Here is a 27,189-nt window from a genome sequence, read left to right on the forward strand (position 1 = left end):
AAAGCATTCCTGATGGAAGGGAAAGGATTTGTTTGATCACTGGATGTCTGTGGCAAATCCAGAACTCTCTGGAATTATTCTCTCACTATGGAGAACTTACAAGGCAGAATCCAAAGTACTATGTTAGAAAACCAAAAATCTAATCTAAAAGCAAATATAGAGAGGGAAATCGTATAGGCCTAGCTGGAATGGAAACAACTTAGATGGAAGGTTAAAGGCTTAAAATTCAGCTGGACCTGCCAGAACTGTCCAAGGGAACTAGAACACTGGAGGCTTATCTTGCTAGTGCAGAAAAGGGGATGGCAGCAGGACAGACTGTTTCATTTCCTTTCAAAGAAGCACAAGCAGTTCATGTCTTAGAAAATTCAGTTCTGAGGGAAGTGTGGGACTTCAGTGAAAAACTACTTACCCAGGGGTCTTCCTGGACTTCATTAGACCAGTGAAAGCACATGTTCCAGAAACTCAATGGCCACTCAAAGATCAACTGAGGGAAACTCTAGCTGAGACAAATGTGAAGCCTCCTAACCAGGTATACTGGTTTGAATGCATTATGTCCACCCAAGCCATTTTCTTTGATGTAATCTTGTGTGGGCAGACCTATCAGTGTTGATTAGATTGTAATTCTTTGAGTGTTTCCATGGAGATATGCCCTACCCAACTGTGGGTGATGACTCTGATTGGATAATATCCATGGAGGTGTGCCCCCCCCCATTCAGGGTGGGTCTAAATTAAATCACTGGAGCCATATAATTGAGCTGACAAACAGAAGGAACTCAGTGCAGCTGAGCGTGACATTTTGAAGAGGAGCTGCAGCCAAGAGGGACACTTTGAAGAATGCACAGAAGCTGAGAGAGTAGCTGCAGATGAGAGACAGTTTGAAGATAGCCGTTGAAAGCAGACTTTTGCTCCGGAGAAGCTAAGAGAGGACAAATGCCCCAAGAGCAACTAAGAGTGACATTTTTGAGGAACTGCAGCCTAGAGAGGAACATCCTGGGAGAAAGCCATTTTGAAACCAGAACTTTGGAGCAGACACCAGCCACGTGCCTTCCCAGCTAACAGAGGTTTTCCAGACGCCATTGGCCATCCTCCAGTGAAGGTACCCAACTGCTGATGTGTTACCTTGGACACTTTATGGCCTTAAGACTGTAACTATGTAACCAAATAAACCCCCTTTTATAAAAGCCAATCCATCTCTGGTGTTTTGCATTCTGGCAGCATTAGCAAACTAGAACACCAGGAAACAGGACTCAGGGGCAGATATTCAATGGAGCTCATAACTAAAAAAAAAATTCTTGGGATGTTTCTGGGGACAGAAAAATACAGAGAAAACAACAAGAAAACAGGACAGTGATGGAGGTGTTACTTACTTAAAGAGTAAGTAAGGCATTACTTACTTAAAGAGTTACCTCCTTTAACACGGGGTGCCCTGCCCACAAAGAAAGAAGGTTCAATTACTAAACAGATAAAGATCTTCAGCAGTGCTAGGGGTTAGGTAGAAATGGGGATCAAAGGAGAAATGCAAAGTAAAATGTTGTAAACACTTGGGGTGGACATCAAGAAAGACCTGGAGTGTGGAAGAGCTAACACTGCAAATTTCTAGAATTTTTAAGGAGAATAGTTCTCCACTCCCACCTCCCAAACATATGGGAAGCATAGTGTCAGAATGAATCCAATTAACCTCATTAGAAAAATTTCCCAAACTAAGTTTAAATTCACAGATTGATTGGTATCCAATGGAAGCTGAAACATCACATACTAGAGTACACTGACGACTGGTTATCTAGGATTGATATGGCAGGTTGAATTACGTACCCCAACAATCACATATTCTTAATCTTACTCCACTCCTGTGGGTGCAAACGACCTTGGGAAGACATTCTTTTCACTTAAGGTGTGGCCAACTGAAGCAGGGTGGGTCTTAATCTCTGTTACCATAGGCTTTAAAAGAGAACTGGAAAGTCACAGAAGCTACACAGGAGAGGACACTGCCATGTGAAGGGAGGTAAGTCTATGTCAAGGAACCCCAAGGATCGCCAGCAGCCAGCATCAGAACACTTACAGACTTTGGGGAGAAAGCAAATGTCTTGCTGACACCTTGATTTTGGACTTCTTCTGGCCTGAAAACCATGAGCCAATAATTTTAAGCCAAAACCCTTTGTGGGGTATTTGTCATCAAGCAGCCTCTCAAACTAAGATAGTCCACATTGCAAAGGGTAAGGACACTAGGGATTTACTTTCTGATCTTGACAACTTTGATCCCTCATTAAACTCAAGCTAGAGTCTAGACCTTACCTCGTACCAATCCCCAGCTCACCCTGCTCCAGCTACACCTGCTTCCTTGATGTTTGTAGAATATGCCAAGGACACTCCTGTCTCCAGATCTGGGCACTTGCTGATATCCCTGTGCATGGCTTTCTCCTTCACTTCTTCCATCAGCTCCCCTCATCAACCATCACTCTTTTTGCCATGCATCATTCTTCACCTTAACACTTAGCCCCACTTACCATGTGATATATTCTTTATCTGTTTATTATGTGCCTTCTCCTCCACTCCCCCAACATCAATTCCATGACAGCTGGTACTGTATTTTATTGCTGCTACATTCTCACCTGTCATAACCTGCCTGATGCATAGTAGACAAGAAAGAAACTGTTAAATGAATGCATTTATGCGTCCATGGTGTTTGAAGTTTTTGGCAATGTGGGTCTGGACTGACTATGTACTAGGTTTTGGGAACATAATTTGCTTTTGTTTTCTAAGTTTGTGTCTCTATAGAGAAGTGAGAAAACGAAACTTGGAATCAGATTAATTCAACCTTGGAGGTACCAAAAGAGCAACATCTGTTACAAAACAAGATTTCCAAAATCCAACAGCTAGAACACATGTTATACATTGTGCCATTTCAGTGAGCTCTCACCCTGGCTGAGACTCAGCATGGGAAGACACTGGGGAGGAAATGGGGGCTTGAATGCCTTTACAGTTTAATTTACAAGGGGAAGTGGATTTTCTTCTTTAGGCTTTAATTTCTCTGAGAATTTAACAATTGAAAGGAATTCATATTCAAATTGTGAGCACTATCATGATAGTGGAAATGTACTTTGGGGTTATGTTTATGTGTCTTGAGGTGCTAATTGTGCAGTCTCTGCTGAACCATCTAGGACCCTGTGGCCAGGCATAATCGGAGATGGAAAACAGAGTGAAGAGTGAATTTTCAGCCTCAGGTACCGCATGGCCCCCATTAGTGTCTAATACATTCCAGAATCTTCCAAGTGCAAAGGTCAAACTGTCCACCCTTGGTCCACAAAGAGCAGTAGTGAATATCCAGAGAGAGCCTCAGGAAGGTAACAGCAGAACCTAAACTATTCTGCTATTTTCCTTCAAAAGGGGAAGCCTCTGCTCCTGGTTGCCAGCAAGCTTGGCTGTTAAACTCAAGAGACTAAAGAACGAAAGAATTGTAGTGAGGGCTGCAGCCCTTCCCACTAGGGGGAGCTGTGGAGTAGAGGTCTCTGTGCTGTATATTATGCCACAGGGAAGAGTGTGGTGATGCCTCACAGGTCATAATGGAAGAGAAGAGCTTCTAAGGCGCCTGCCCTTCATTCGGCCACTGTTCTCTATGTTGAGTTAATGTGTTCGTACATGACCCTCATGAGGCCTCTTGTTCCTGCCAATGACCCCAGACACAGCAGGGCTTACATTTCTGGTTTCCTGGAAGTTGGTTCTAGCTTGTCCATAATGAGTTCATTTGGGCAGTCTTCTCAATCTAGTCACTACCAGAGAACCCTCAATAAAAAGTCTATTCTTGGTGGGAAGGAGATAAATGCTAGGATGCAGTGGAAACAACCCAAGTGTCCATCCACAGATGAAAGAATAAATATAATGTGCTATATACATAGAGTGGAATATTATTCAGCCATAAAAAGGAATGAAGTTCTGATACATGTGACAGTATGGAAGAACCTTGAAAACCTTATGTTGAGTGAAATAAGCCAGCCACAAAAAGACAAATACTGTCTCATTCCACTTATATGAAATATCTAAAATAAGCAAATTCATAGGGACAGAAAGCAGCTTAAAGGTTACCAAAGGCAGGGAGGGGGGAATTATTGCTTAATGGGTACAGAATTTATATCTGGGGTGATGGAAATGTTTTGAAAACGGACGTTGATGACGGTAGCTCAACATTTTGAGTGTAATTAATTCCACTGAATTACACTCTTAAAAATGGTTAAAAAGGGAAATGTTGTATTATATATGTTACCACAATAGATCTTTTAAAAATAATAGTAAGTGATAAGATTTAGGTATCCTCAACCCCAAGTTGGAAGTTTTTTAGAGCTAGAAACCAAATCTCCTCACTCCCACACTAACATTCTTTATCTCTCCCTGTCCCCCAACAAAGTATGGTTTAATTCATATATTTAACTTGTCCTGAGGTACAAAAACAGAAAGTCATCCACACCTACCTGCTGGAGCAGTTGTCACTGTGATTTGCTCGGAGTGCTGCCCGGGGGACACGAGGAGGGTGACATTCACTGTGTAATCAGTTGCCGGATATAGATGCAAACATACCACTGGAGCTCGTTCCCTCGTAGTAAAGTTAAATGATGTTGCATGATAAAAATTATCCAGATACCACCTTTGACCCAGAACTTGAAACTGTCATGAGATTAAAAGAAAGCCTTGTATTAAATTTCCTGTTGGCTTGCAGATATCTAGACTATAAGCAAAACGGAGATAAAGAAGTTCCTTCTATTTGTTCTTACATAATTAGAATTATTTTTTATAAAAGAGCAAGCTGAACTAGGAGGGACTTTACAAAGCTTCCTTATCTATCCTACCCAACTTCCTTCTCAATCAGACAAATAAAATCTCAGATTTATGTCACCCCATTCTATGGCAATCCCTCGAGGCACACGGAAGTGAAGGAGATTGCACTGGAGATATGGGCAAAAATTCTTTCAACTTTTTTTCTTTTGTAAGGAATTCATAGATAAGCCTCATGGAACAGAGTTTTCGAACTTTATGAAGACAACCCCTAATTATGCATTCAAAGCAACTGTGCAACAGAACTTCACTTGTTCCCGCCTATTAGAGCTCTGGGTAAAGACCTCTTGGTCCTTAGAGTCATTGCACACACTGTTAACTTAATTACACTCTACCCACTGCCAACTCAAACTGCCGTTATAACATAGGGATTTATTGGGGAGGAGGGGAATTATGAAGGTTTCCAAAGTAATATGGGCCCTTTGTCAATCAGTATGCCTTAGCTGGTGAGGGCATCTCTGTCTTTAACATTTCCTTTGATACTCATGTACGATCATACTACCCTTTATCCTTCCTCGTCACTGTCAATCACTGACTCTTTGCCAACAAGCTTCCACAGTCATCCAAGAACCTGACACCTGGCTCATGAGGATTCTTCTCTCCCCAATTTCTAGCATCCTCTTAGGTGACTCAAAGGTTCTTATAGATAAGCCATCAAAACTTGGTCTTAGGAGGTGGGACAAGATGGCGGCATATGGAGGTGTGGAATTTAGTTAGTCCCCTAGCACAACTAGTAAATAGCTAGGAACAACTAGAAAACAGTCTGGAATAACTGACGGGGGGACATCCGTGATGAACAACATTGTACAACAGCCTGGAATGGGTGGAACGGCTGAGATTGCAGCATAGAACTGTAAGTAAAGCTCCTCAAACTGTGGACTGGTGCCCCTCCCCCACCAGCACAGCAGGCTGAGTTGCAAAACTTCACTGTGGGAAAAAGCAGCAGTCCCGCCAAGAGCAGGGAATGTAGCTCAACCAAGTACTTTCTGATGTTTTTTGGTTCTTTTTTACTTTTATTTTTATTCTTATTTTTTTTGGAGTAATGAAAATGTTCAAAAAATTGTGGTGATGAATGCACAACTATGTGATGATATTGTGAACAATTGATTATAGACTTTGGATGATTGTATGGTATGTGACTACATTGCAATAAAATTGTATTAAAAAAAAAAACTTGGTCTTAGAGTTCCTTGAGCTCAAAGCTATGCACTCCTTCTACTTCACTTCAACCACCCACTTCCACTGCCACCCCCTAGACCATGTCATCATCAGAACTGCTCCACTGTGATCTCACAGTCCCCTGTTCTTCTGGACTACTCATTCCCACTTTGCCTCATTTCTCTCTAGAAACTTACAAGATTTCCTCACTCAAGATTTTCTACCAATATTCTACCACACCCACCCTCATCTTCTCCACCAATCCCAGATATTGTTGATCACCACTTCAACCATTCTCTTGCCCAATAGCCTTGCCCCTTTGCTCTCAATTTCACCCATTCTAAAACACTCAAACACCAGGCAATTCAGCTGTTTGACTTCACCACTTCTATATTCAGGCTTCCGAAGTCTGCTGGAGAAAACCACAAAACTATGTAGGCTGCATCTCTGCCAAGTCAGTCTCCATCCTAAACTTCATGCAGTTTAGTCTATGCAAATACAGACAAAATTGCTTTTTAGCTTCTAAATTTGAATCATGCTGTATGCACCATTTTATAACATAGTCCTTTCACTTTTTTTTTTCTTTCTCATTATAAGAGTGCCGACTAAGTGCCAGTCAGGGTATTCAGTGTTGGGGATATGGTGCCTAATAAGATACATTTCCTAACCTCAAAGAACTTACAGGTAAGTATCCAGTCAAATAAAATATTCAATGATAAGAGTTACAAAAATGAGGCTACACTCCCTCCTACATGGGATATGACTCCCAGGGGTATAAATCTCCCTGGCAATGTAGGACATGACTCCCGGGGATGAACTTGGCCCTGGCATCATGGAACTGAGAAAGCCTTTTTGGAGTAAAATGGGGAAGAGAAAGTAAATAAAGTTTCAGTGGTTGAAAGATCTCAAATGGAGTCAAGAGGTCATTCTGGAGGTTACTCTTATGCATTTTATAGATATCCTTTTTTCATTTTTAGTGTATTGGAATAGTTAAAAGGAAATACCTGAAACTGTTGAACTGCAACCCAGTAGCCTTGATTCTTGAAGATGATTGTATAACTATACAGCTACTTTGTGATTATGAAAACCTCGTGGCTCCCACTCTCTAACCAGTGTATGGACAGACAAATACAAATTGAAGACAAAAAGTAAATGAATAATAGGGAGCAGTGAGGGGTATGAGATGTTTTGGGTGTCCTTTTTTACTTTAATATTTATTATTATTCTTTTTTTGTGTGGTAATGAAAATGTTCAGAAACTGATTGTGGTGATGAATGCACAACTATATAATGGTACTGTGAACAACTGATTGCACACTGTGGATGACTGTAGGGTATGTGACTACATCTCAATAAAATTGAATTTTTAAAAAAAATGAGCCTACATAGGCACACCTGGAAGAGACCCTGACACACACACACACACACACACACACACTTGCCCCCAGAGATCAGGGAAGGCTTTCCCATCTTAATTGTGGACTTAAGGAGAAACCAGCATTAACCAGGTGAGCTGGGGATATGGAAGGTCAAGGGAAGAAAGACAATTCAAATAGCAGGAATAGCATTTGGGGGAGGAGGTCAAATGAAGAAGGTTTCCGTCAGAGATGACTGAGCCGCGCTTGGATGGGTTTGCCAGGTGGGGATTGGGGTTGGGGGGAGGCAATGCAGGTAGGGAGACCCCATATGCGAAGACACAATGCAGAAAAGAGCCCAAGAAGCTCATTAGGGGGTAGAGAGTCTAGAGCTTATGGAATAGAGGCCTGAAGAAATAGATTTAGGAATCATCAGCATGGAGACAGGTAAGGAAGGCAAGAGATGGGGTGAGATAGCCCAAAGAAGGGGTGCAGAATGACAAGAGAACTGGCAAGGCATGACTTTGAGGGCTGTCAACATTTAAGTGAGAAGCAGAGGAAGGGGGTCTTGTGAAGAACTGAGGGGGTCAAACCAACAGGAGAAAAACAAGAGACTGTTTCAAGGGGAATGCTGGTCAATAGCAGCAAATGCTGTCCAGTGTGAAGGAAAGTATATTTTCTATGTCTGCATTATATTTTATGATATGAACATATGATTATTTATTTAACCAAACCTCTATTGATGGATATTTGTTTCCAATTTCCCTTATTATAAATAGTGCTTCAAAGAACAAGTCTAGAGCTTAATATTGCTGTATGTTTCTGAAAAATTAATTATAGTAAACTTCTAAAAATTTATTGATAGATACTAACAGATAACTATTCCAAAACGTCATACTAATTTAAGCGACCAGCAGGTATATATAAGAATGCCCTCAGGAATACTAGATATTACCAGTTGATTATTCCTAGTTCCTAGGAGAATAGTGGTACCTCATGGTTTAATTTCTATTTTTTGCTTACGAGTATGGTATAACATATATTCATGTGTGTTTTGGCAATGAGTATATGCTCTTTTGCAAACTGCTTTTGAATGTTCACATCTATCTAGTGTCCAGTGGATTTGTTTGGAATGTTTCACATGTTGCATAAATTAATCTTTGTCTAGCATATACATAGCAAATATTTCCCCCTCTTAATCTTTTGCTTTTCAATTTTATTTTTATCCAAAGAAGATTTTTATTTTTAGGTAATCAAATGTGCTCATTTTCTTTCTTTGCTTTAATGATGAAACAATTCTTTACCAAGACTATGTTTTACATCATTTAAGGTCTCAATTTTTTTTTCCAATTTACCTTTTTAATCATTTTAATGTAGGATGTGAAGTAAGAACCATCTGTTTTTTTAACCAACTAGTGAATCAATTGTCCCAGAACCATTTATTGAATAAAACTTCCTTTTTCTTATGATGTAAAAAATAATCTTTATCTTATATTAAATTATTTATTTACAAATATTTCTAGCCCCAGATTTTTCTTCTAATATAGAAATTTGAATATTTCACTCATCTGCTTAAAAACCCTTCAGTGGTTCCACATAGACATCAACATAAAATCCAGACCCAGCTCAGCATAGAGGGCTTTTCATGATCTGGCTTTTCATCTCTTTCTACTCACCCCATTTTCTCTGTTCCATTTTGCAGCTCCTAAAGAGAACCATGCTCCACATTATACAATGTGCCACTCTACTTGCCTGAAGTGCCCTTCTTCACCCTTATAACCTACCTCTTTTATCTGGCTAATTCCTACTCATTCCCCATGACTTAGCACAGTGTTTGTTTTTTGTAAAATATTGTACCTGGACATACATACATACATACACACACACACATATACACACAAAGACAATCTCCCATCATGTTATGTATTTGCTTTCATTAAAATACTCATCATATCATATTATAGTTGCCTGTTTACTTGTATATTTCTACTACTTCGAATTTTAATTCTCAGATCCTAATACATGATATTCTTCTGGTCAATGGTTATTGAATGAATTAATTTGAATTTAATATTTACTGAGGCTACCCTCTGCCAGATGATATGCTAGGCACTAAACATGATACAAAAATGACAATGTCGGGTCTCTCCTGAATTTACTTGAAATTTTACTTGAGATTTGTGATGTTTAAAAAAATCATGCTAACTCCCAGGGGTGTACATCTCCCTGACAACATGGGACATGACTCCGAGGGATGAGCCTGGGATTGAGCATGCCTTCTTGACCAAAAAGCGGAAAAGAAATGAAAGTTTCAGTGACTAAGAGATTTCAAACAGAGTCAAGAGGTCATTGTGGAAGTTATTCTTATGCATTACATAAATATTCCTTTTGAGTTTCTAGTGTAGTAGAATAGCTAGAAGGAAATACTTGAAACTGTTGAATTGTAACACAGCAGCTGTGATTCTCATTGATGACTGTATAACCATATAGCTTTTATCATGTGACTGTGTAATTGTGAAAACCTATGACTGACACTCCCTGGATCCAGTGTATGGGCAGAGGAGTAATAAAATAAAGACAAAAAGTATGTGTGTGTGTGTGTGTGTGTCTATGTATATATGCATATATGTGTGTGTGTATATATATATATATATATATATATATATATATATATATATTATAGGGGAGATAAAAGTATGGGATATTTTGGGTGTTTTTTTATTTTTATTTTTTTAATTTTTATTATTTTTGGGGGGAGTAATGAAAATGTTCTAAAATTGAATTTAGTGATGAATATATACAACTATATGATGACACTGTGAGCCACTGATTGTCTACTTTGGATGGATTATATAGTGTGTGAATATAATCTCAATAAAATTGCATTACAAAAATCATGTCAAATAAGGCCAATAGCCATGCAATGAGTTTCTTAGAAATCCAAGTCCAGGAGTGTATTTGAAGATAAAATAAGCTATAATTATTAATGCGCTAAAATTATTATAAGTGTGAAATACCAGACAGAAAAAATGATACCAAGTCCCCAAATACAGTGTCTTTTCTTCAATGTAGTTCCCCACTTGCAGTTATCCACCTCATAAAAACAGTAAAAACAAACTATAAAGTTCATTCCATTAATAGCTTTTAATGACTTTGGATCCTCACTGGTAGACTACTCAAATTTTTAAGTGACACAATTCTTTGATAGCATAAGAGACCTTCTTACTTGGTACATTCGTTCTGATCCAACTCTCCTGGAATGCCTCTTCAATTTCAAACAAGTTTCATTAAATATCGAAATACTGAAAATTCCATCTTTTAAGAGATCATCTTCTAAAAGACAAAAAGAGAACATGTAGAAAGTTTCCATCATCTGAACAAAACATATCACAGCTAAGTACAATTTGAAACTCTTGACATCCTAAGAGCCGTTAGGGGTTTAACAGAACAAGCATTAAATTTGGTGTCAGCAAACTTAGATTCAAATCCTGGCTGCACAACTTCTTAACTGTATGACCTTAGCTAAGTCACTTAATCCTCTGAACTTCAGTTTCCTTATTTGTGAAATCAAGATAATCCACTTGCCTTTTTTATGTTGCAAGGCTGTCGAGAGAATCACATGAAATAATGCATGCTAAAAAATCTCTGTAAACTAATAAAGCTGTTATGTTTTTAGAAAGCTAATCCTATCACTTGGATAGTCTCTAAGAAAAAAGGCATACCAGTAGCCAGAAAGTCTGAGAATAAGGAATAATGTGAATAAAAGTCAAAGGCCATGGATTAGAAATATCAGGGATGATACTTTCCAACCTAGAAAATGAGCAGAAAGTAGATGAACAGACAGAAGTATGTTTGTTCTCACAGCAGAAAGTATCTCAAGATCCACTAAGCTGAGTACAAAGGCAGTCAGCTCATCAGAACACAGACTTGCTTCAAACACTGTGTAGAAAAAAAGTCATTCCATGCCTCCTGCGGACTAATTCTATCAATGTTCTATTTCCTTAATGTAGTCAAAAATAAGACACTGTTACTCATGAATTGAAGAACTCACAGAGAGTCCAGGAGTGAGATGGGTAATTTTCAAGGAAATGCAAATTTCCAATAAACAAGCCTGTACATTTTCTTCCAATGAGCAAACATTTAAATGTCTATCAGAGAGAAGCTATAACTTCCTTTTGTGAGTATTTCCCCCAAGGGAGTGTCTGCTACCTAAGTAATAATGATAACAATAAATTATTCTAGTCAAAATCAGGGTTATCCACAGCATTGTAAATATCACTGACATATGCAGCACAAGGAAATTAGTTGGGAGGAAATATTCCTGGCTATAATTGGAAAATGTAAAAATATAATTACGAGAGAGAATTTGAAGATGTATCATACGTGCTCTCCTTTACCGTCATAACTTTTGTTTTAAAGATTTCACAAGGACATCAGAAACAAAAATCACCACAGCTATGCATATGGTTTTGAGGGACACCAAATGTATGTATGTAAGAAATGTTTAAATGTATGTAAGAAATGCCATGTACAGTACATGTCTCTATACAAACAAAACATAAGCAGAAGGGCCATTTGCATAGTTCCTATTTCGATATGCTTTTCACAAAATATAGTCATTATAGTCTGAATTCAGGGGAAGATGGCAACGTGAACAAAGGCATCTGGCTCCTACCTCCCTCCCCCAAGCCTGTGAGAAGTGACTGAGAACAAGTGAAAATAGGTCAAAATTTGCATCTGGCTTGGAAAGAGGGATTGGTTGCCGCACACAAGGCAGAAACATGAAGACATTTCTGTTCAGCACAGTGTGGAAGAGACAAGAGTGAAGAAACCCACTGAGAGGTACCATCCACCTGCCTTCCAAGGAAAGGAGCCTAATCTCAACTTCTCAACAGAAGGAACTGGAGGAGAACTGGCTCCAATACAGGCAGGGGCTAGAAGCAAGGACAGGCCATGATACAAGCAAGTGAAGAAGGCTCCCTGTGGAGTGAGTCAGCCCAAGGCTCCCCCACCCTACCTGCAAAACGCAATCACCCAGACAGTAGGTCTGAAGTGAAGCTTGGACATCCATGTTACTTTAAAATTCCCAGGCAATTTTAATAGACAGTCAGGGTAAACATACATATTCTACTACTACTATTAGTATTACTACTAATACTAAATACTAGTAGTAATAACAATGATAATAATCCTTCCTTAGCACACAGGAAATCTGTAGCATTGGAGGACCACTAAAGGAAGACCTAGGGATCTGGAGATGCCACCAGAGAGCCGGCTCGGCAGTAGGAGGAGCTTGGTTTTTCCTGCCTCTTTGGGCTGTAGCTCCACAAAGGAGACAGGTAGTGCTGAGTGGCCTTAAAGCAGCAGCTTTGCAAATCAAAATTACAAAGTACTCAGAACTAAAGCCTAGGGCCATGGGCTTTCTCACAGCCACTCTGCAAAGGACACTGGACATCCGACCAGCAGAAAATCCTTCAAGATGCGCTCTGAGATCAGTGGTGAGATCTCAGATGGAATCAAGAGGTCACTCTGGTGGGCATTATTATGCATTATATAGATATCCTTTTTTAGGTTTTAGTGTATTGAAATAGCTGGAAGTAAATACCTGAAACTATCAAACTGTAACAATTGTATAATTATGTAGCTTACATGGGGTGACAGTGTGATTGTGAACACCTTGTGGATCGCACTCCCTTTCTCCAGTGTATGGATGGATGAGTAGAAAAACGAGGACAAAAACTAAATGAAAAATAGGGTGGGATGGGGGGGATGATTTGGGCATTCTTTTTTACTTTTATTTTTTATTACTATTTTTATCCTTTCAGGTGTAAGGAAAATGTTCAAAAATAGATAGGGGTGATGAATGCACAACTATTGATGGTACTATGAACAGGTGACTGTACACCATGGATGACTGTATGGTATGTGACTATATCTCAATAAAACTGAATTTTAAAAAAAAGATGTGATCTGAGACAAGTATACTAATATTATCCAATAAAAAGTAAGATCCAAAGAAATGTCATCCATTTAATTTTGAGGGAAATATCAGACCTAGATAGAAAGAACTTTTATCATCCAAGGACAAGTAATCTAGAAGAAAAAAAAAAGAAAAAAGAAAGTCTATGACATGATTCTACAAGGAAGAAAAGGGAGCTAATGCTCAGAAGAAAAAGAATGAACATACTTTAGGAAAAAAAAACTGAGCAAAGTAATGGTAAAATTAGCAGTATCTGTTTTATAAGTTCAAGTTAAAAATTTAAAGATGGATTCAAACAAGAGAAAAGGAAGAGATAAGAGACTATGATAGCAGAGAGGAAACTCACTGACCGAGGGGCAGAAATAAAAAGGAACTAGATGAGACAGAAAATCAAAAGGAAATGAAAGTGCAACAACAGAATTTAAAGTACATTAGAAACAGTAAAGATCAGAAATGTCAGTGCATAAATAAATATGCACATAACTGCATATAGAGAACAGAGTTGTTACATTCTCATAAAAGATAGAGGAAAAAGACATGGACATAAAAAGAAGAAAACCGAAGATAGGAAATCCCACATAGGAGTATTTGAAAAGCCGCCCCACCCCCCCAAAAAAAAAGTTAAATATTTAATGAAAAAAAAAATGTTCCAAATACGTAGATAGACAGGAATCTGAATCACAGAGTACTAGGAAAACTTAGTGAGAACATTAACATTTATATGCCCCATTGACCAAAGTTCAATGAAGAAAGGGTATTTCTGTCTCAAAATCCCAAAGACTAGTATATGCCTCACATTGTTTTAGGCTTTGAGGATTCACTGGTGATTAAGACAGAAATACCTCCCTCCATGAAACTTCAGTCAGTGGGGCATATGACATATGTCTTAAATTGCATGGAGTTTTTATTTGGGGTTATGGAAAAGTTTTGGTAATGGAGGGTGTCGATGGAAGCATAACATTATGAATGTGAATGCAATTAACAGCACTGAATTATTATTTGAATGTAGTTAAAAAGGAAATTTTTAGGTTGTATATATATTACTAAAATAAAAAAAAATAGGACAACAAAAACAGGAACTCAAACGGAAGGTAATTAAAATGTCTCATGCTGAGGGGCAGAAAGAAAAAAGAATAATAAAAGATAAAAAAAAAAAGCTTAAGACACCTCTGGATACCATCAAGCACACTGATACACACATTATGGGAGCCCCAGAAGAAAGAGAGAAAGGGGAAGAAGGAATATTCCAAGCAATAACGACAGAAAACTTCCCAAACTTAGCAAAAGACATGAATATGCACATCCAAGAAGCCCAGAGAACACCAAATAGGATAAACCTGAAGAAAAATATACCCTGTCACATATTATCACACTGTCGAATGCAAAGGACAAGGAGAGATTTCTGAAAGCCGCAAGAGAAAAGCAACATGTCAGGTACAAGGGAATCCCAATTAGATTGCATCAGTTTCTCATCAGAAACTGAAGCAAGAAGGTAGTGGTTGAAATACTTAGTGCTGAAAAAACACAATTGTCAAACCAAGAATCTTGTATCCAGAGAGACTTTCTTTCAAAAATGAGGGAGAGATTAAGACATTTCCAGATAAACAAAAGCTGAGGGAGAACATCACCACTAGACCTGCCCTACAAGCAATGCTAACAGTTCTTCAGACTGAAAGGAAAAGATAGTGGGCAGTGGTTCAAAGCAACATAGAAAAATAAAGACCTGCAGTAAAGTTAACCATTTGGGTAATTTTAAATGCCAATACTATTGTACTGTATTATTTTTTGGTATGTAACTCTACTTCTCACTCCCTACAGGTGCTAAAATGCAAATGCATAAAAAGTAATGATAAATCTATGGTTTCAGACATACATGTGCAAACCATGGATTATTGTTAATAATACAATTATAATAATATTTTCATCAATAACAAGTGTACCACACTATGCATGGTATTAATAATGGGGGGGGTATATATGGGAACTCTGTATTTCTGTATGATTTTTCTGTAAACCTACAACTTCTCTAATAAAAATATACAAGTAAGAAACTGGGAATCATATGTCATTATTAAACAATTAAATAACATAAGGGAAGCTTATGGGGTAAAATAAAAGGAAGTAAAGAATACTAACTTCCTTATTTTATTCAGGGAGAAGTTAATGTTATTTCAATCTTAACAATGCTAATCTGAGAAATGCACATCCAAATCAGGTTTTGTTTTTTTTCAATATATAAAGGTGACCACCAGTAGAATAAAAATAAAATACATACTATCTGAATCACTGGGAAGAAAATCTGTGTAACAAAAAGAAAACAAAAGAAATGGCAAAGGAGCATTTAAAAAGAGAGAAAAAATAAAACAAGAAGACAGGAAAAAAGAAAATCATGTCACAAATAACGATAATGTAAATTGGTTAACTTATTTACTCAAAAATACCTTCTCATAAAGGGTTGCAACATACGCTGTCTCCTAGAGTGCACCCACAGACAGGTTTTAAGAAGTTATCCAGACAACTTTTAAGTTATCCAGATAGGTTTTAAGGAGGAAAAAAAGTGGGCAAAGGCATACCATACACATGCAGAAAAAGAAATCGAGAAAACCAAAATTACTAACAAAGTATAACTCAGGGCAAAAAAATATTAAACAAGATAAAGTGAGTCATTTGTTACCAAAGTTAGACTCTGCAATTAAGATATCAGTCATAAACATAAATAAGTATCATGGCATCAAAATACGTGAAACAAAACAATTGGGATTTCTAAGAGAAATAGACAAAAATGACAATCCAAGTAGGCAAAAATTAACAGAAGTCCTAAACAACTGTATTAATAACATTGACTTAAGACAGGATTTTATTCCACCTACAAGCAAAGACTCTACCTTATTACCCAGCACCCACTGAAATTACAAATCTTGGTCTAATAGTAAGCCCCAAGAAAACGTCAATAAATCCCCCAAAGTATACCACGATGTAACAGAACTTAACAACAAAGTGTATACATAAAAAAAAAGAAAACAAAAACAATCTACCACTTGTATAACACACTTATAATTAATTCTTCAATTGGAGGGAAACCAAAATAGCAATTATATGATGCTTTGAAGGATAAAGAGAACATATATTCACATTCTTATAAATAATTCTTCAAAGGAAAACTCAGAATAGTAATTATGTCATGCCTTGAAAGTAAGGATAAAGTGAAAATTTATCAGTGCCTAAGGAGTTCTGCCAAAACTCAAATCCAGAGGGGAGAAAAAGAAATTAAAATATTTTATTATCAAACAGGAAAGAGTAGGAAAAAAGATGAATTACTTATTCAACTCAAGAATTTAGAAATAGAACAACATAACCAACTTAAGGGAAGCAGGGAGAAGGAAATAATAAATATAAAGGAGAAATCAGTGACTTAGAAATAAGGAAAAACAAGTTACAAACCCGAGAGCCCTTCTTTGGGAGGGAAAAAAAGTACCAAAACAGACAAACCATGATAACCTAATCATGTTTAAAAAGAAAGAGAAAAACAAAATTAGGAATCAGAAAGAAGATATAACCTATAATCCAAAGCAATCATAAATATGTGTGACATATGACATTCTGCCAATATATTTAAAATCTCAACCAAATGGACATTTTTTTAGGATTATATAAAATTTCACAATTACAAATTATAAAAATGGTCTCAAGAAAATGTAGGTAACATAAGCAGACCAAAAATCATGGAGGAAATGACAAAGTTGTCAAAGAATTATCTCCCCCAAAGGGATGAAATTTAAATGATCATATGAGGAAATTCATCCAACTTTAAAGGAACAGAATAATTCCAAAGTGATATAACCTTTTTCAGAGCATAAAAAAAAAAAAAAAATATGGAAAACCCCAGTTATTTTAAGGGAACTAGCATAACCATGATCATGAAATCAGACAACTTATAAATGAGTAGGATCTAGAAGAAAGAATGACCAATTTTTACAATAGTGCATAAAAAACACCAAGGAGGCAAGACTTGAGTAGAGATTGAGTACATGTAGAAACATACCTTGTTCCCAATTGCAGTGACTCTTTGTAAATCCCAATTCTCACTAGATGAACTTGCAAATTTAAACTAATTCCATTTACAATTCCAGACAGAGGACAGAGGTCCAGAAATATTAAATAACTAAGCCATGGTCACCCAACTCTTTAATGCAGAGTATAGGCACATAATCAGTCGTCTGATTCCAAAGACCATACATGGCCCAGTGGAAATTAACTTGAAGGGCTGATCTGATACAGTATTGGTATAAACAGCTAACACTGAGCAGCAAATTGTCATTCTGACTGCATACTGACAGATAAATGTAAAGTTTGGGATGATCTTTTAAAGACATATTTCTAATAAATCCACAGCAGTTAATTACTAATTTTGTAAAAGTTTCTCTAATTAGTTGCTTTATTAATTTTAAAATATCTTTGCCGACTTATCACTTATTTGGAAATAAATCATTTTGTTTCTTCTATAAGTTAAGTACCCAAAGACTTAACTTGGGTCATTTCCTAAAACTGGTAGAGTTTTCAACTATTTCTGCCAAATATGTATCAACTCCCAGTACCTAGTGGCAGTAATACCTAAGGGTCATTTTCTTAAATAAGACATCAAAAAGCTATTTGAGGCGTTCACAACCGCCGCAGCGCCGCGTCGCTCTAACTGCAGCGATCGCTCTCTAACGCCAGCGCCGCCTCTAGCTCCTCGAGCTCCAGTCAAGGAGAAGGGGAGTAAGTAAGGAGGTCTCTGTGCCGTGGCTCACACAAAGCAGCCCGCCCGCAAACCAACTGGTAAAGCACCCAGGAAGCAACTGGCTACAAAAGCCGCTCTCAAGAGTGCGCCCTCTACTGGAGGGGTGAAGAAACCTCATCGTTACAGGCCCGGTATTGCACTCCGCAAAGTAGACGTTATCAGAAGTCCACTGAACTTCTGATTTGCAAACTTCCCTGCGTCTGGTGAGAAATTGCTAGGACTTCAAAACCGATCTGTGCTTCCAGAGCCCAGCGATTAGTGCTTTGCAGGACACAAGTGAGGCCTATCTGGTTGGTCTCTTTGAATACACCAACCTGTGTGCTATTGACACCAAACGTGTAACAATTACGCCAAAAGACATCCAGCTAGCACACCGCATTTGTGGAGAACGTGCTTAAGATCCACTTGATGGGAAACATTTCATTCTAAAAAAAAATTTTTTTTTTCTTCCTCCTGTTATTGGTAGTTCTGAATGTTAGATTTTTTTTTTTCCATGAGGTCAAAAAGTACCTAAGTAAATGATTGTGAATGGAAAGTAGGGGATAGAAATCAGGTATTGGCAGTTTTTCCATTTTCATTTGTGTGTGAACTTCTAATATAAATGCAGAGACATAAAGCATTAATGTAAGTCAAAATGTTTCAGTGAACACATTTCAACAGCTCACCTTTATAACAATAATAAATAAACCAGTTAAATTCTTCTGGATAATGCCAGCATTTAGATTTTTTTAAAAGGAGTAAATTTCTTATTGATGGCAACTAAATGGTGTTTGTGGCATTTTTATCATAGAGTAGATTCCATCCATTCACAATACTTTTCTAACTCAGCTGTCCTGCATGCAAGTACATGTTCTTAATGCTGTCTTCTGTGCTGTACCTATAAGTTTGCTTTAAAATGCATTAAACTAAAAAAAACAAAACAAACAAACAAACAAAGAAAAACTATTTGAGAACTATCTCAAATCCCCCAAAATAATAAATGACAATGATGGCTTCTCAAGGTTTGCCCATAAGGTATTGCATTAGTCCTGACACCTTCCCTGACTCCTTCTCTCTCATAGGTAAGGACAAGAATTGACTTTCATGTTTCCCATCAAAGATAAGCCACGCAGCTACCCTAATATTCTCCTCTTTTAGATGCCCTTTGATTGCCTTGACTCAACCAGTGGACCGTTTTGAGAAACAATACATCAGTGCCCTTTCAGCCTGGCACTGGGATGATGGGAATCTGTCCTACTGACCTGCTCCAGTTCTGACCCCTGGAGCAATTACAGCCCATGGGCTACAAACCTCAGAAAGCACATATGAACTATCCTGCGCTGTTGATACTAAAGCACATTTTCCCATATCTCGGGCTTAGCATTTTCTAGGAGGAAAAGAGACTTCACCTCCACCTACCAGCTGTCTGGAACTCAATGATGGCTGGCACCGAGCGCCCAGGAGGTGCGGTAGAAATGCTCACAGTGTAGTTGGCCCCTTGGTACAGCTCTAGGCACACTTCTGGGGTCCAGCTGCCCGTGGTCAAGTTGACTGTCTTCACATGAGCTGATTCCACAGGGTCCAACCGTTGTCCTTTTATGTAAATCTTGGGGAGGGGAAAAGACAAATGATCCCACATGAGTACAGTTAAAACAACTGAGAGAGACCTCTGTGGTGCTGGATCCTAGTCTCTTGCTCTTGCATTTTGCACCACACGGTGGGCAGCTAAGGTAAACCTGTGTATCTGGTGGTAATGTCTGGCCAGCCCAGTAATCAATAACCCTAAGAAGTGAATGAGGTGTGTTTCTAGGGGTGCTATCCTGCACACGAATAACCAGCAACCAGTGTAGGCAACCACAATCTGGGGCCACTCGTATCATTCTGTCACTGAGTCAGCAGATGCTTCCAGGCCTGCTCTGGGGGAGTGAAATACAAGTGCTTGGAAACAAGCATTAACAATGATGCCAAGTATAAATACTATCCATCCCCCCCACACACACACATCCTGTCGGATGGCAAATATATAACATACAAAATGCAAAATAGAATAATCCAGATAGCTTTAAAAATCTGGAAAGCAAGTAGATTAAGAAGCTCTTAAAGAAGCAAGTTCCTCTGAACCATATTCTCCTGGGACACCACTGACACCCCAGCAGGAAAAAGTAGACCCCTCTACTTACCACATACACAGTCGTGGAGTGCATTCTTCCTGGGATGATTTGCCACCTTATGCAGGTATTATTAAACACTGATACATTACTAATTTCTGTTGTTATTTCTAAAATAGAAAAAGAGAGAATCCACTCACGGAAAATACCAATGGCCTTTGGAAAATAGCCTAATGGGGACTTACGTTGGAGGGTATGCCAGTTCAATGTATTATGTCCCCCAAAACACCATTATCTTTGATGCAATCTTATGTGGGCATACATATTAGTGTTGATTAGATTTTGGAATCCTTTGCGTGTTTCCATAGAGATGTGATTCAATCAACTGTGGACAAGACATTTGGATGGGTAATTTCCATGGAGGTGTTGCCCCACCCATTCAGGGTGGGTCTGAATTAAATTACTGGAGCATTGTATAAGCTCAGACAGAAGGAGTAAGCTTTATATAGCCAAGAGAGACACTTCGAAGAATGCACAGAAGCTGAGAGAGTAGCTGCAGATGAGAGACAGTTTGAAGACAGCGGCTGAAAGCAGACTCTTGCTCCAGAGAAGCTAAGAGAGGACAAACACTCCAAGAGCAATTAAGTGACATTTTTGAGGAACTGCAGCCTAGAGAGGAACATCCTGGGAGGAAGCCATTTTGAAACCAGAACTCTGGAGCAGACGCCAGCCACATGCCTTCTCAGCTAACAGAGGTTTTCTGGACACCATTGGCCATCCTCCAGTGAAGGTACCTGATTGTTGATGTGTTACCTTGAGCACTCTATGGCCTTCAGACTATAACTGTGTAACCAAATAAGCCCCCTTTTATAAAAGCCAATCCATTTCTGGTGTTTTGCATTCTGGCAGCATTAGCAAACTAGAACAGAGGGCATGACAGTTTATCTGCACACAGCTGATCCCTCTTCTGATCACCATTCATGCTCTGCTTAGACACCTGCTTGAGTGTGGTCAGAAATTCCACCCTGTGATTAGTTGACAGGCCACTGGATGCCACTGGCACTCTATCAGGTAGAATACTGAGCCTGGAATCTTCCCTGAAGCTGCACAGGTTAAGATCTGCTTCCCTCATCCCAGCCAGTTGATGGAGCACTTCAGGTAGTTGTTGCTCCCAAGAGGAAAATGCCATGTGTCAGCACCCAGGATCACCCCTCAGGAGCAGCGTTTGGCTAGACTAAGTAAATTTCTTCACAAGTTTCCTAACACTTCTGGAACACCTTTAACTGAAGCTATTTAATCCTGATCTTTCAGGAAGCCACTATTTCCTGGGGTTGTTTTGCTTCTTTAAATAGTCTGCATGTTGAGACAGATTCTCTTCATTCCATGCAATGAATTTGGCAATGTAGAAAACTACATTAGGGCCTTCGTTCCCTGAGGTAAGACAGTTTCCAGTGGACCCCAGTAACCATCTGGGAAGTTGTTCAGATGGGAAAAGAGAGGATCTAGTTTTTTATTTCTTTAAAATCAAATTCCCAATCAATCAGTAATCAAATTCCCAGCAGATAAGTAAAACTATCATTATGCAGATGAGATGATTTTGTATACAGAAAATCCTAAGGAATCCACACACACACACACAAAAAAAAAACTACTAGAGTTAAGAAATGAGTTATATTGCAGGATATGAGACCAAGATACAAAAATCAATTATATTTCTACACACTTGTAATGAATAAACCAAAAATGGAATTAAGAAAACAATTCCATTTACAATAGCATCAAAAATATATTTTTTTTCTGCAGATAGAAGTCACCATACTGTCATCCCTGGAGAAGGGAATCCTCATTTCACCAAATATGAATATTCTACAATCCCAATTTCAAGCTTTCCCATTGACTCAGACACCTATGGATTCTTCAGAATCTCTCAGCCTCATCTGTTCCTTGTGCCAGCTCTGCATGGGCTCTGACAGCATGACTGTGTCTTGCATCCTGATCTGGGGCAATCTGGAAGTTAACTCCCTATGGGGATAGGAGCTAGGGGATAAATCCTTGCCCCTTTCTTTTCCCTAAATGACAGCCCTACCACATTTCTACAACCTCTCAGGATGCAGTCCCACAGATGGAGCAATCCCTTGCATTTAGTGGAGGCCCTTGTAAGAAGGTATCCTTGTATTGGCCTTGTCTTTTTCCCTGCTTTACTTGCCTTGGTCCTAACTCCTGCTTGCTGGGATTTTATTCCCTATTGCATCATAAACATAAGCCCTCTGCCTCAGGCTCTGATTTCTATGAAATTCAAGGCAGGATGCCCATCCCTCAACTCTCCCTTCCAGGGCATCACTTCTCAGCCTCCAAGTGGGAAGGGAAGCTTTCCTCAAAGCACCTCAGGCACCTGTAAGGTCAACTCATTTCTTCTGCACTCAGAAGCAATGCCACGTTTCATTTGACCCTGATATATGGATCTCTCTGCCCATAGATTTCACATCTTTATTAAGTCATCCCACTATCAGCTTTACAAGAGACTATTTCCCACATGACCTGGTCTTGGGTAATTCCAAGTCAGCTCTCAATAATTAAGAATAAATTGAGAGAGCAACTAGTAAATAGCCAGGAACAACTAGAAAATGGTCTGGAATAACTGACAAAGGGACATCCATGACCGGACAACATTGTAGAACAGTCAGGAATGGGTGGAACAGCTGAGATCACAGCACAGAACTATAAGTAAAGCTCCCCAAACTGAGGAGCTGGTGCCCCTCCCCAACCGGCACAGCAGGCTGAGTTGCAAAACTTCGCTGTAGGAGAAAGAGGCAGTCCCGGTAGGGAGTAGGGAACGTAGCTCAACCAATTTCCAATTGTGGTTTTAATTAACAGATTTGGACTACTGAATACATGCTACGAGCACAGATAAACCTGGAGCAAGCAGGAAAGGAACCAAGAGGTTTATCCTGGCAGAGAGGAGATGGGGCTGCTGGAAACAAAATACATAAATAAATAAAAACCGAGGCTTTTAGAGTCCACTGAGGACAGAATACTAGCAAAGGGCTTTGTCCCAAGAAAAGGGGCACAGAGAACCGGGTACCAACTGCAGTTCTTGCCTGGTGAATTGGAGAGCTGGAGACTGGCTCTGAAAAGCGGACTCCTTGCTTTTTTCCTTTTTTCTCTCTCTCTCATTCTAAGTAATTCATTAGAGAAAACCTCAGGCATTTTAAATTCTCAATACTGACCCAGGCAAGGATGGAGTTAAGATAGAGAGTCGGAGGAAAAACTCAAGTGTAGAAGACAATTCCCTAAAAGGCTTATCTTCCCTAAGAAAAGGGGGGTGTGGCCCAGCCCAAGTGGCAGCCCTCCTTCAGAGAACTCAGACTCCAGGGCCTGGGGGGAAGAAAAAAAAGAAAAAAAGCCAAGCTTAAGCTTAGCTTCTGACACCCTTGGTCCCTGGCCAGGACAGGAACCACTGAGAATTAAATATGCCACAACTCTTTATACTGGTGGGGAGCTGCAGGCTGGCAAGCACCACCTGCTGGGCAGGATAGGAAAAGCACAGAGTCTAGAGGCCTCACAGGAAAGTATGTCAATCTTTTGGGTCTTACTGTCAGGGAAACCTGATACTGAATATAGCCTCCTCCTAAGACCTGGGCCCATGTCTTCTGGGGCAATCAAGGAAACAAGATGCCTAGACAACAGAAAATTACAGGTCACACTAGGAAGAGCAAAGATATGGCCCAGTCAATGGAACAAACTTGCACTTCAACTGAGATACAGGAATTAAAACAGCTGGTTATTAATCAAACAAATCTCCTAAATAAATTCAAAAATCAAATCAATGAGTTGAAGGAAGATATGGTAAAAGAGATGAAGGATATAAAGAAGACATTGGGCAAACATAAGGAAGAACTCTGAAAGTTTGAAAAAACAAGTGGCAAAATTTATGGGAATAAAAGACACAACGGAAGAAATTAAAAACACAATGTAGATATATAAAAGCAGATTTGAAGAGGCAGAAGAAAGGATTCATGAACTGGAGAACAGGACATCTGAAATCCTACACACAAAAGAACAGATAGGAAAAAGAATGGAAAACTATCAGCAGGGTGTCAGGGAAATGAATGACAATATGAAGCACATGAATATACAGGTCATGGATGTTCCAGCAGGAGAAGAGAAGGGAAAAGGGGCAGAAAGAATAATGGAGGAAATAATCACTGAAAATTTCCCATCTGTTATGAAAGACATAAAATTACAGAGTACTCCAAACAGAACAGATCCAAGTAGAATGACTCCAAGACATTAATAATCAGATTATCAAATGTCAAAGACAAAGAGAGAATTCTGAAAGCAGCAATAGAAAAGTGATCCATCACAAAGAAATGAAGCTCGATAAGACTATATGAGGATTTCTCAGTAGAAACCATGGAGGCAAGAAGACGATGGTATGATATATTTAAGATACTGAAAGAGAAAAACTGCCAACCAAGAATTCCATACCCTGAAAAACTGCCCTTCAAAAATGAGGGAGGGAACTCACGCCTTGCCCTGCTGTGTGGAATGGTTCTCTTGTTCTTGTCACTTCTGGCCTCAGCCTTGTGTGTAAATAGTCTTAGAAACTAATGCATTGAGGGGGAGAAAAAGATCTTTCCCCCACCTACCCCTCTAAGGGCCCCAAAGATTTTGGAGATTTATCTGCTTTCTATATCCGTGTGTGAATGATCAGTGGAGGAGAAATATTGGGGGAGAGAGTGTGAACTCATAGAATTTTAAGGTATTTTATGTGTATTTCCCAAACATCCTTTTGACCACCATCCAACTGTGGCAGCGTGGGATTTGTGAGCGTCTCTCATCATCCTGTGGCTCCAACACGTACTTTCCCTGTGGGCTAGGTCTGCCATACAGGGGTTTATCCAGATCCATCAGAAAGACCACCCAACGGATCTAGGGTTCCCTCTCTAGAAGTCTGGTGCTGAGTTCACAGAGGAGACTTCCAGAATTCAATAGCTTTGTTGCCAGGACCAACACCTGTGGAGAGTTGCATTCTTCTCACTTAGGCCAAGAGGTCACCTTGTGTGGATGGATTCAGTACTGAAGGCAAAACACCTTCCTGGTCCTGAGAGATTTCCATGGGCTTGTTCAAGTAGTCATTCCCCAGGATGAGACAGCAGCTTCTGTGGAGAAGATTTTATGTGACGACCCTGTGGAATCTGTGGTGCAAGTGTCTGGGACTGTTATTTTGTGACCTCCAGGACAAGACAAACCAAAAATGCCAACAGGTGAAATTGAAATCGAAGTTAAAACAGCTGAGCTTCTGAATCCCTGCAAGAAACTGCCCTTTGAAATTAAAGACTTTGTGATGAAAACAGAGGCTCTTCATTTGCAGTATCGCTACTTAGATTTGCATAGTTTCCAAATGCAATGTAACCTGAGATTGAGGTCCCAGATGGTCATGAAAATACGAGAATATCTCTGTAATCTGCATGGGTTTGTAGATATAGAAACCCCAACATTGTTTAAGAAGACTCCAAGGGGTGCAAAAGAGTTTGTGGTAGCATCAAGGGAACCTGGAAAGTTTTATTCTCTCCCTCAGAGTCCTCAACAGTTTGAGCAGCTTCTGATGGTTGGCGGTTTAGACAGATATTTTCAGGTTGCTCGATGTTGTAGGGATGAAGGTTCAAGACCAGACAGACAGCCCGAGTTTACCCAGATTGACATAGTGATGTCTTTTGTAGACCAGACCAGAATCCAGAGTCTAACTGAGGGTTTGCTTCAGTATTCCTGGCCCAACGACAAAAATGTTGTGATGGTTCCTTTTCCTTCTATGACTTTTCTTGAGACTTTGGCCACCTATGGAACTGAAAAACCTGACACTCGCTTTGGGATGAAGTTTGTGGATATCAGTGATGTGTTCAGAAACATAGAAATTGGATTTCTTCAGGATGCACTTGGAAAGCCTCAAGGAACCATCAAAGCCATATGTATTCCTGAAGGAGCAAAATATTTAGAAAGGAAAGACATTGAGTTCATCAGAAACTTCACAGTTGATCATTTTAATCGGGAATGAACTGGCAACTTTGATGAACTCCTCAGGAAATGCTTCACTGGTTAGCTGAAGAAGACAAAGTGAAGGTCCTCTATCTGTCTTGCTTAAAAGTCTTCAACTGATTGGATTAAATCCAGCTGATGGCATTCTCTCATTGTGGAAGATATGACCTTCATGGATGTAATCAGTCACAGCTACAGCCAATTGACTGATGATTTAATAAACCAACCTTCTGATTTATTAACCAGCCACAAATGTCCTTGCAGTGCTTGCTTGATCAGACACCTGGGTACCATCATCTGGCCAAGTTGACACATGAACCTAACCATCACAAGGCTCCACCTCAAGCTCAAAGAAAAATGAAGGCATTTTTGAATAAGAAAAAAAGAAAAAATGTTAAGACAATGGTTCAAGGTAAAATGAGAAAAGTCAAGGAACTAGAGAAAGCTTTTCAAAAATTTAAATGCATTTAAAGAGCTCCTCTTATCTCTCTTTTTTTTTTTGGTGTAGAAGTGTTCTTCCTTTTATGAAATGATGGTAATGGCAGGTGATATTTTTATATTTTTAATAAAAACAAAATTGGCAAACCTAAAAACAAAAATGAGGGAGAGTTTAAAATATTTTCAGACAAACAGACACTGAGAGAGATTGTGAAGATACCTATTCTATAAGAAATACTAAAGGGAGCACCATAGGCAGATAGAAAAAGACAATAGAGAGAGGTTGGGAGAAGAGTATAGAAATGAAGACTATCAGTAAGGGTAAAAGAGAGAGAGAGGAAAAAATAAAAATAAAATACGAAATGACATGTAAAATCCAAAAGACAAAATGGTAGACAGTAGACATTACACTGAGTGAAATTAGCCTGTATGGTCTCACTAAGATGGACTAACACTGATGAGCAAAATTTGAGGTTGAGAACACAGGCTATCAGGAGACAGAAAGAGGTTGGCAGTCATGCATTTGATGCTG

General features: G+C 39.1%; 1 protein-coding gene and 1 pseudogene across 5 annotated transcripts in view; one reads left to right on the top strand and one right to left on the bottom strand.

Annotated features, from left to right (window-relative positions):
- The window catches only part of SUSD1 (sushi domain containing 1), a 177,539-nt gene that overhangs the window by 60,371 nt on the left and 89,979 nt on the right, over positions 1 to 27,189 (bottom strand). For 4 of the 5 annotated variants that reach the window (XM_037797037.1, XM_037797036.1, XM_037797034.1 and 1 more), the window contains exons 6-9: positions 20,256 to 20,353; positions 19,495 to 19,681; positions 10,563 to 10,669; positions 4,464 to 4,656 (exon numbers count right to left, since the gene is read on the bottom strand). In XM_037797037.1, coding sequence (XP_037652965.1) covers positions 4,464 to 4,656; positions 10,563 to 10,669; positions 19,495 to 19,681; positions 20,256 to 20,353 — 585 coding nt within the window. The remainder of the gene's footprint in view (positions 1 to 4,463; positions 4,657 to 10,562; positions 10,670 to 19,494; positions 19,682 to 20,255; positions 20,354 to 27,189) is intronic. The other variant, XM_037797035.1, reaches the window with a different exon arrangement.
- Positions 20,417 to 26,238, top strand: LOC119505088 (annotated as a pseudogene).

Source organism: Choloepus didactylus, chromosome 10 (assembly GCF_015220235.1).
Source record: "Choloepus didactylus isolate mChoDid1 chromosome 10, mChoDid1.pri, whole genome shotgun sequence".
Lineage (NCBI taxonomy): Eukaryota > Metazoa > Chordata > Mammalia > Pilosa > Megalonychidae > Choloepus > Choloepus didactylus.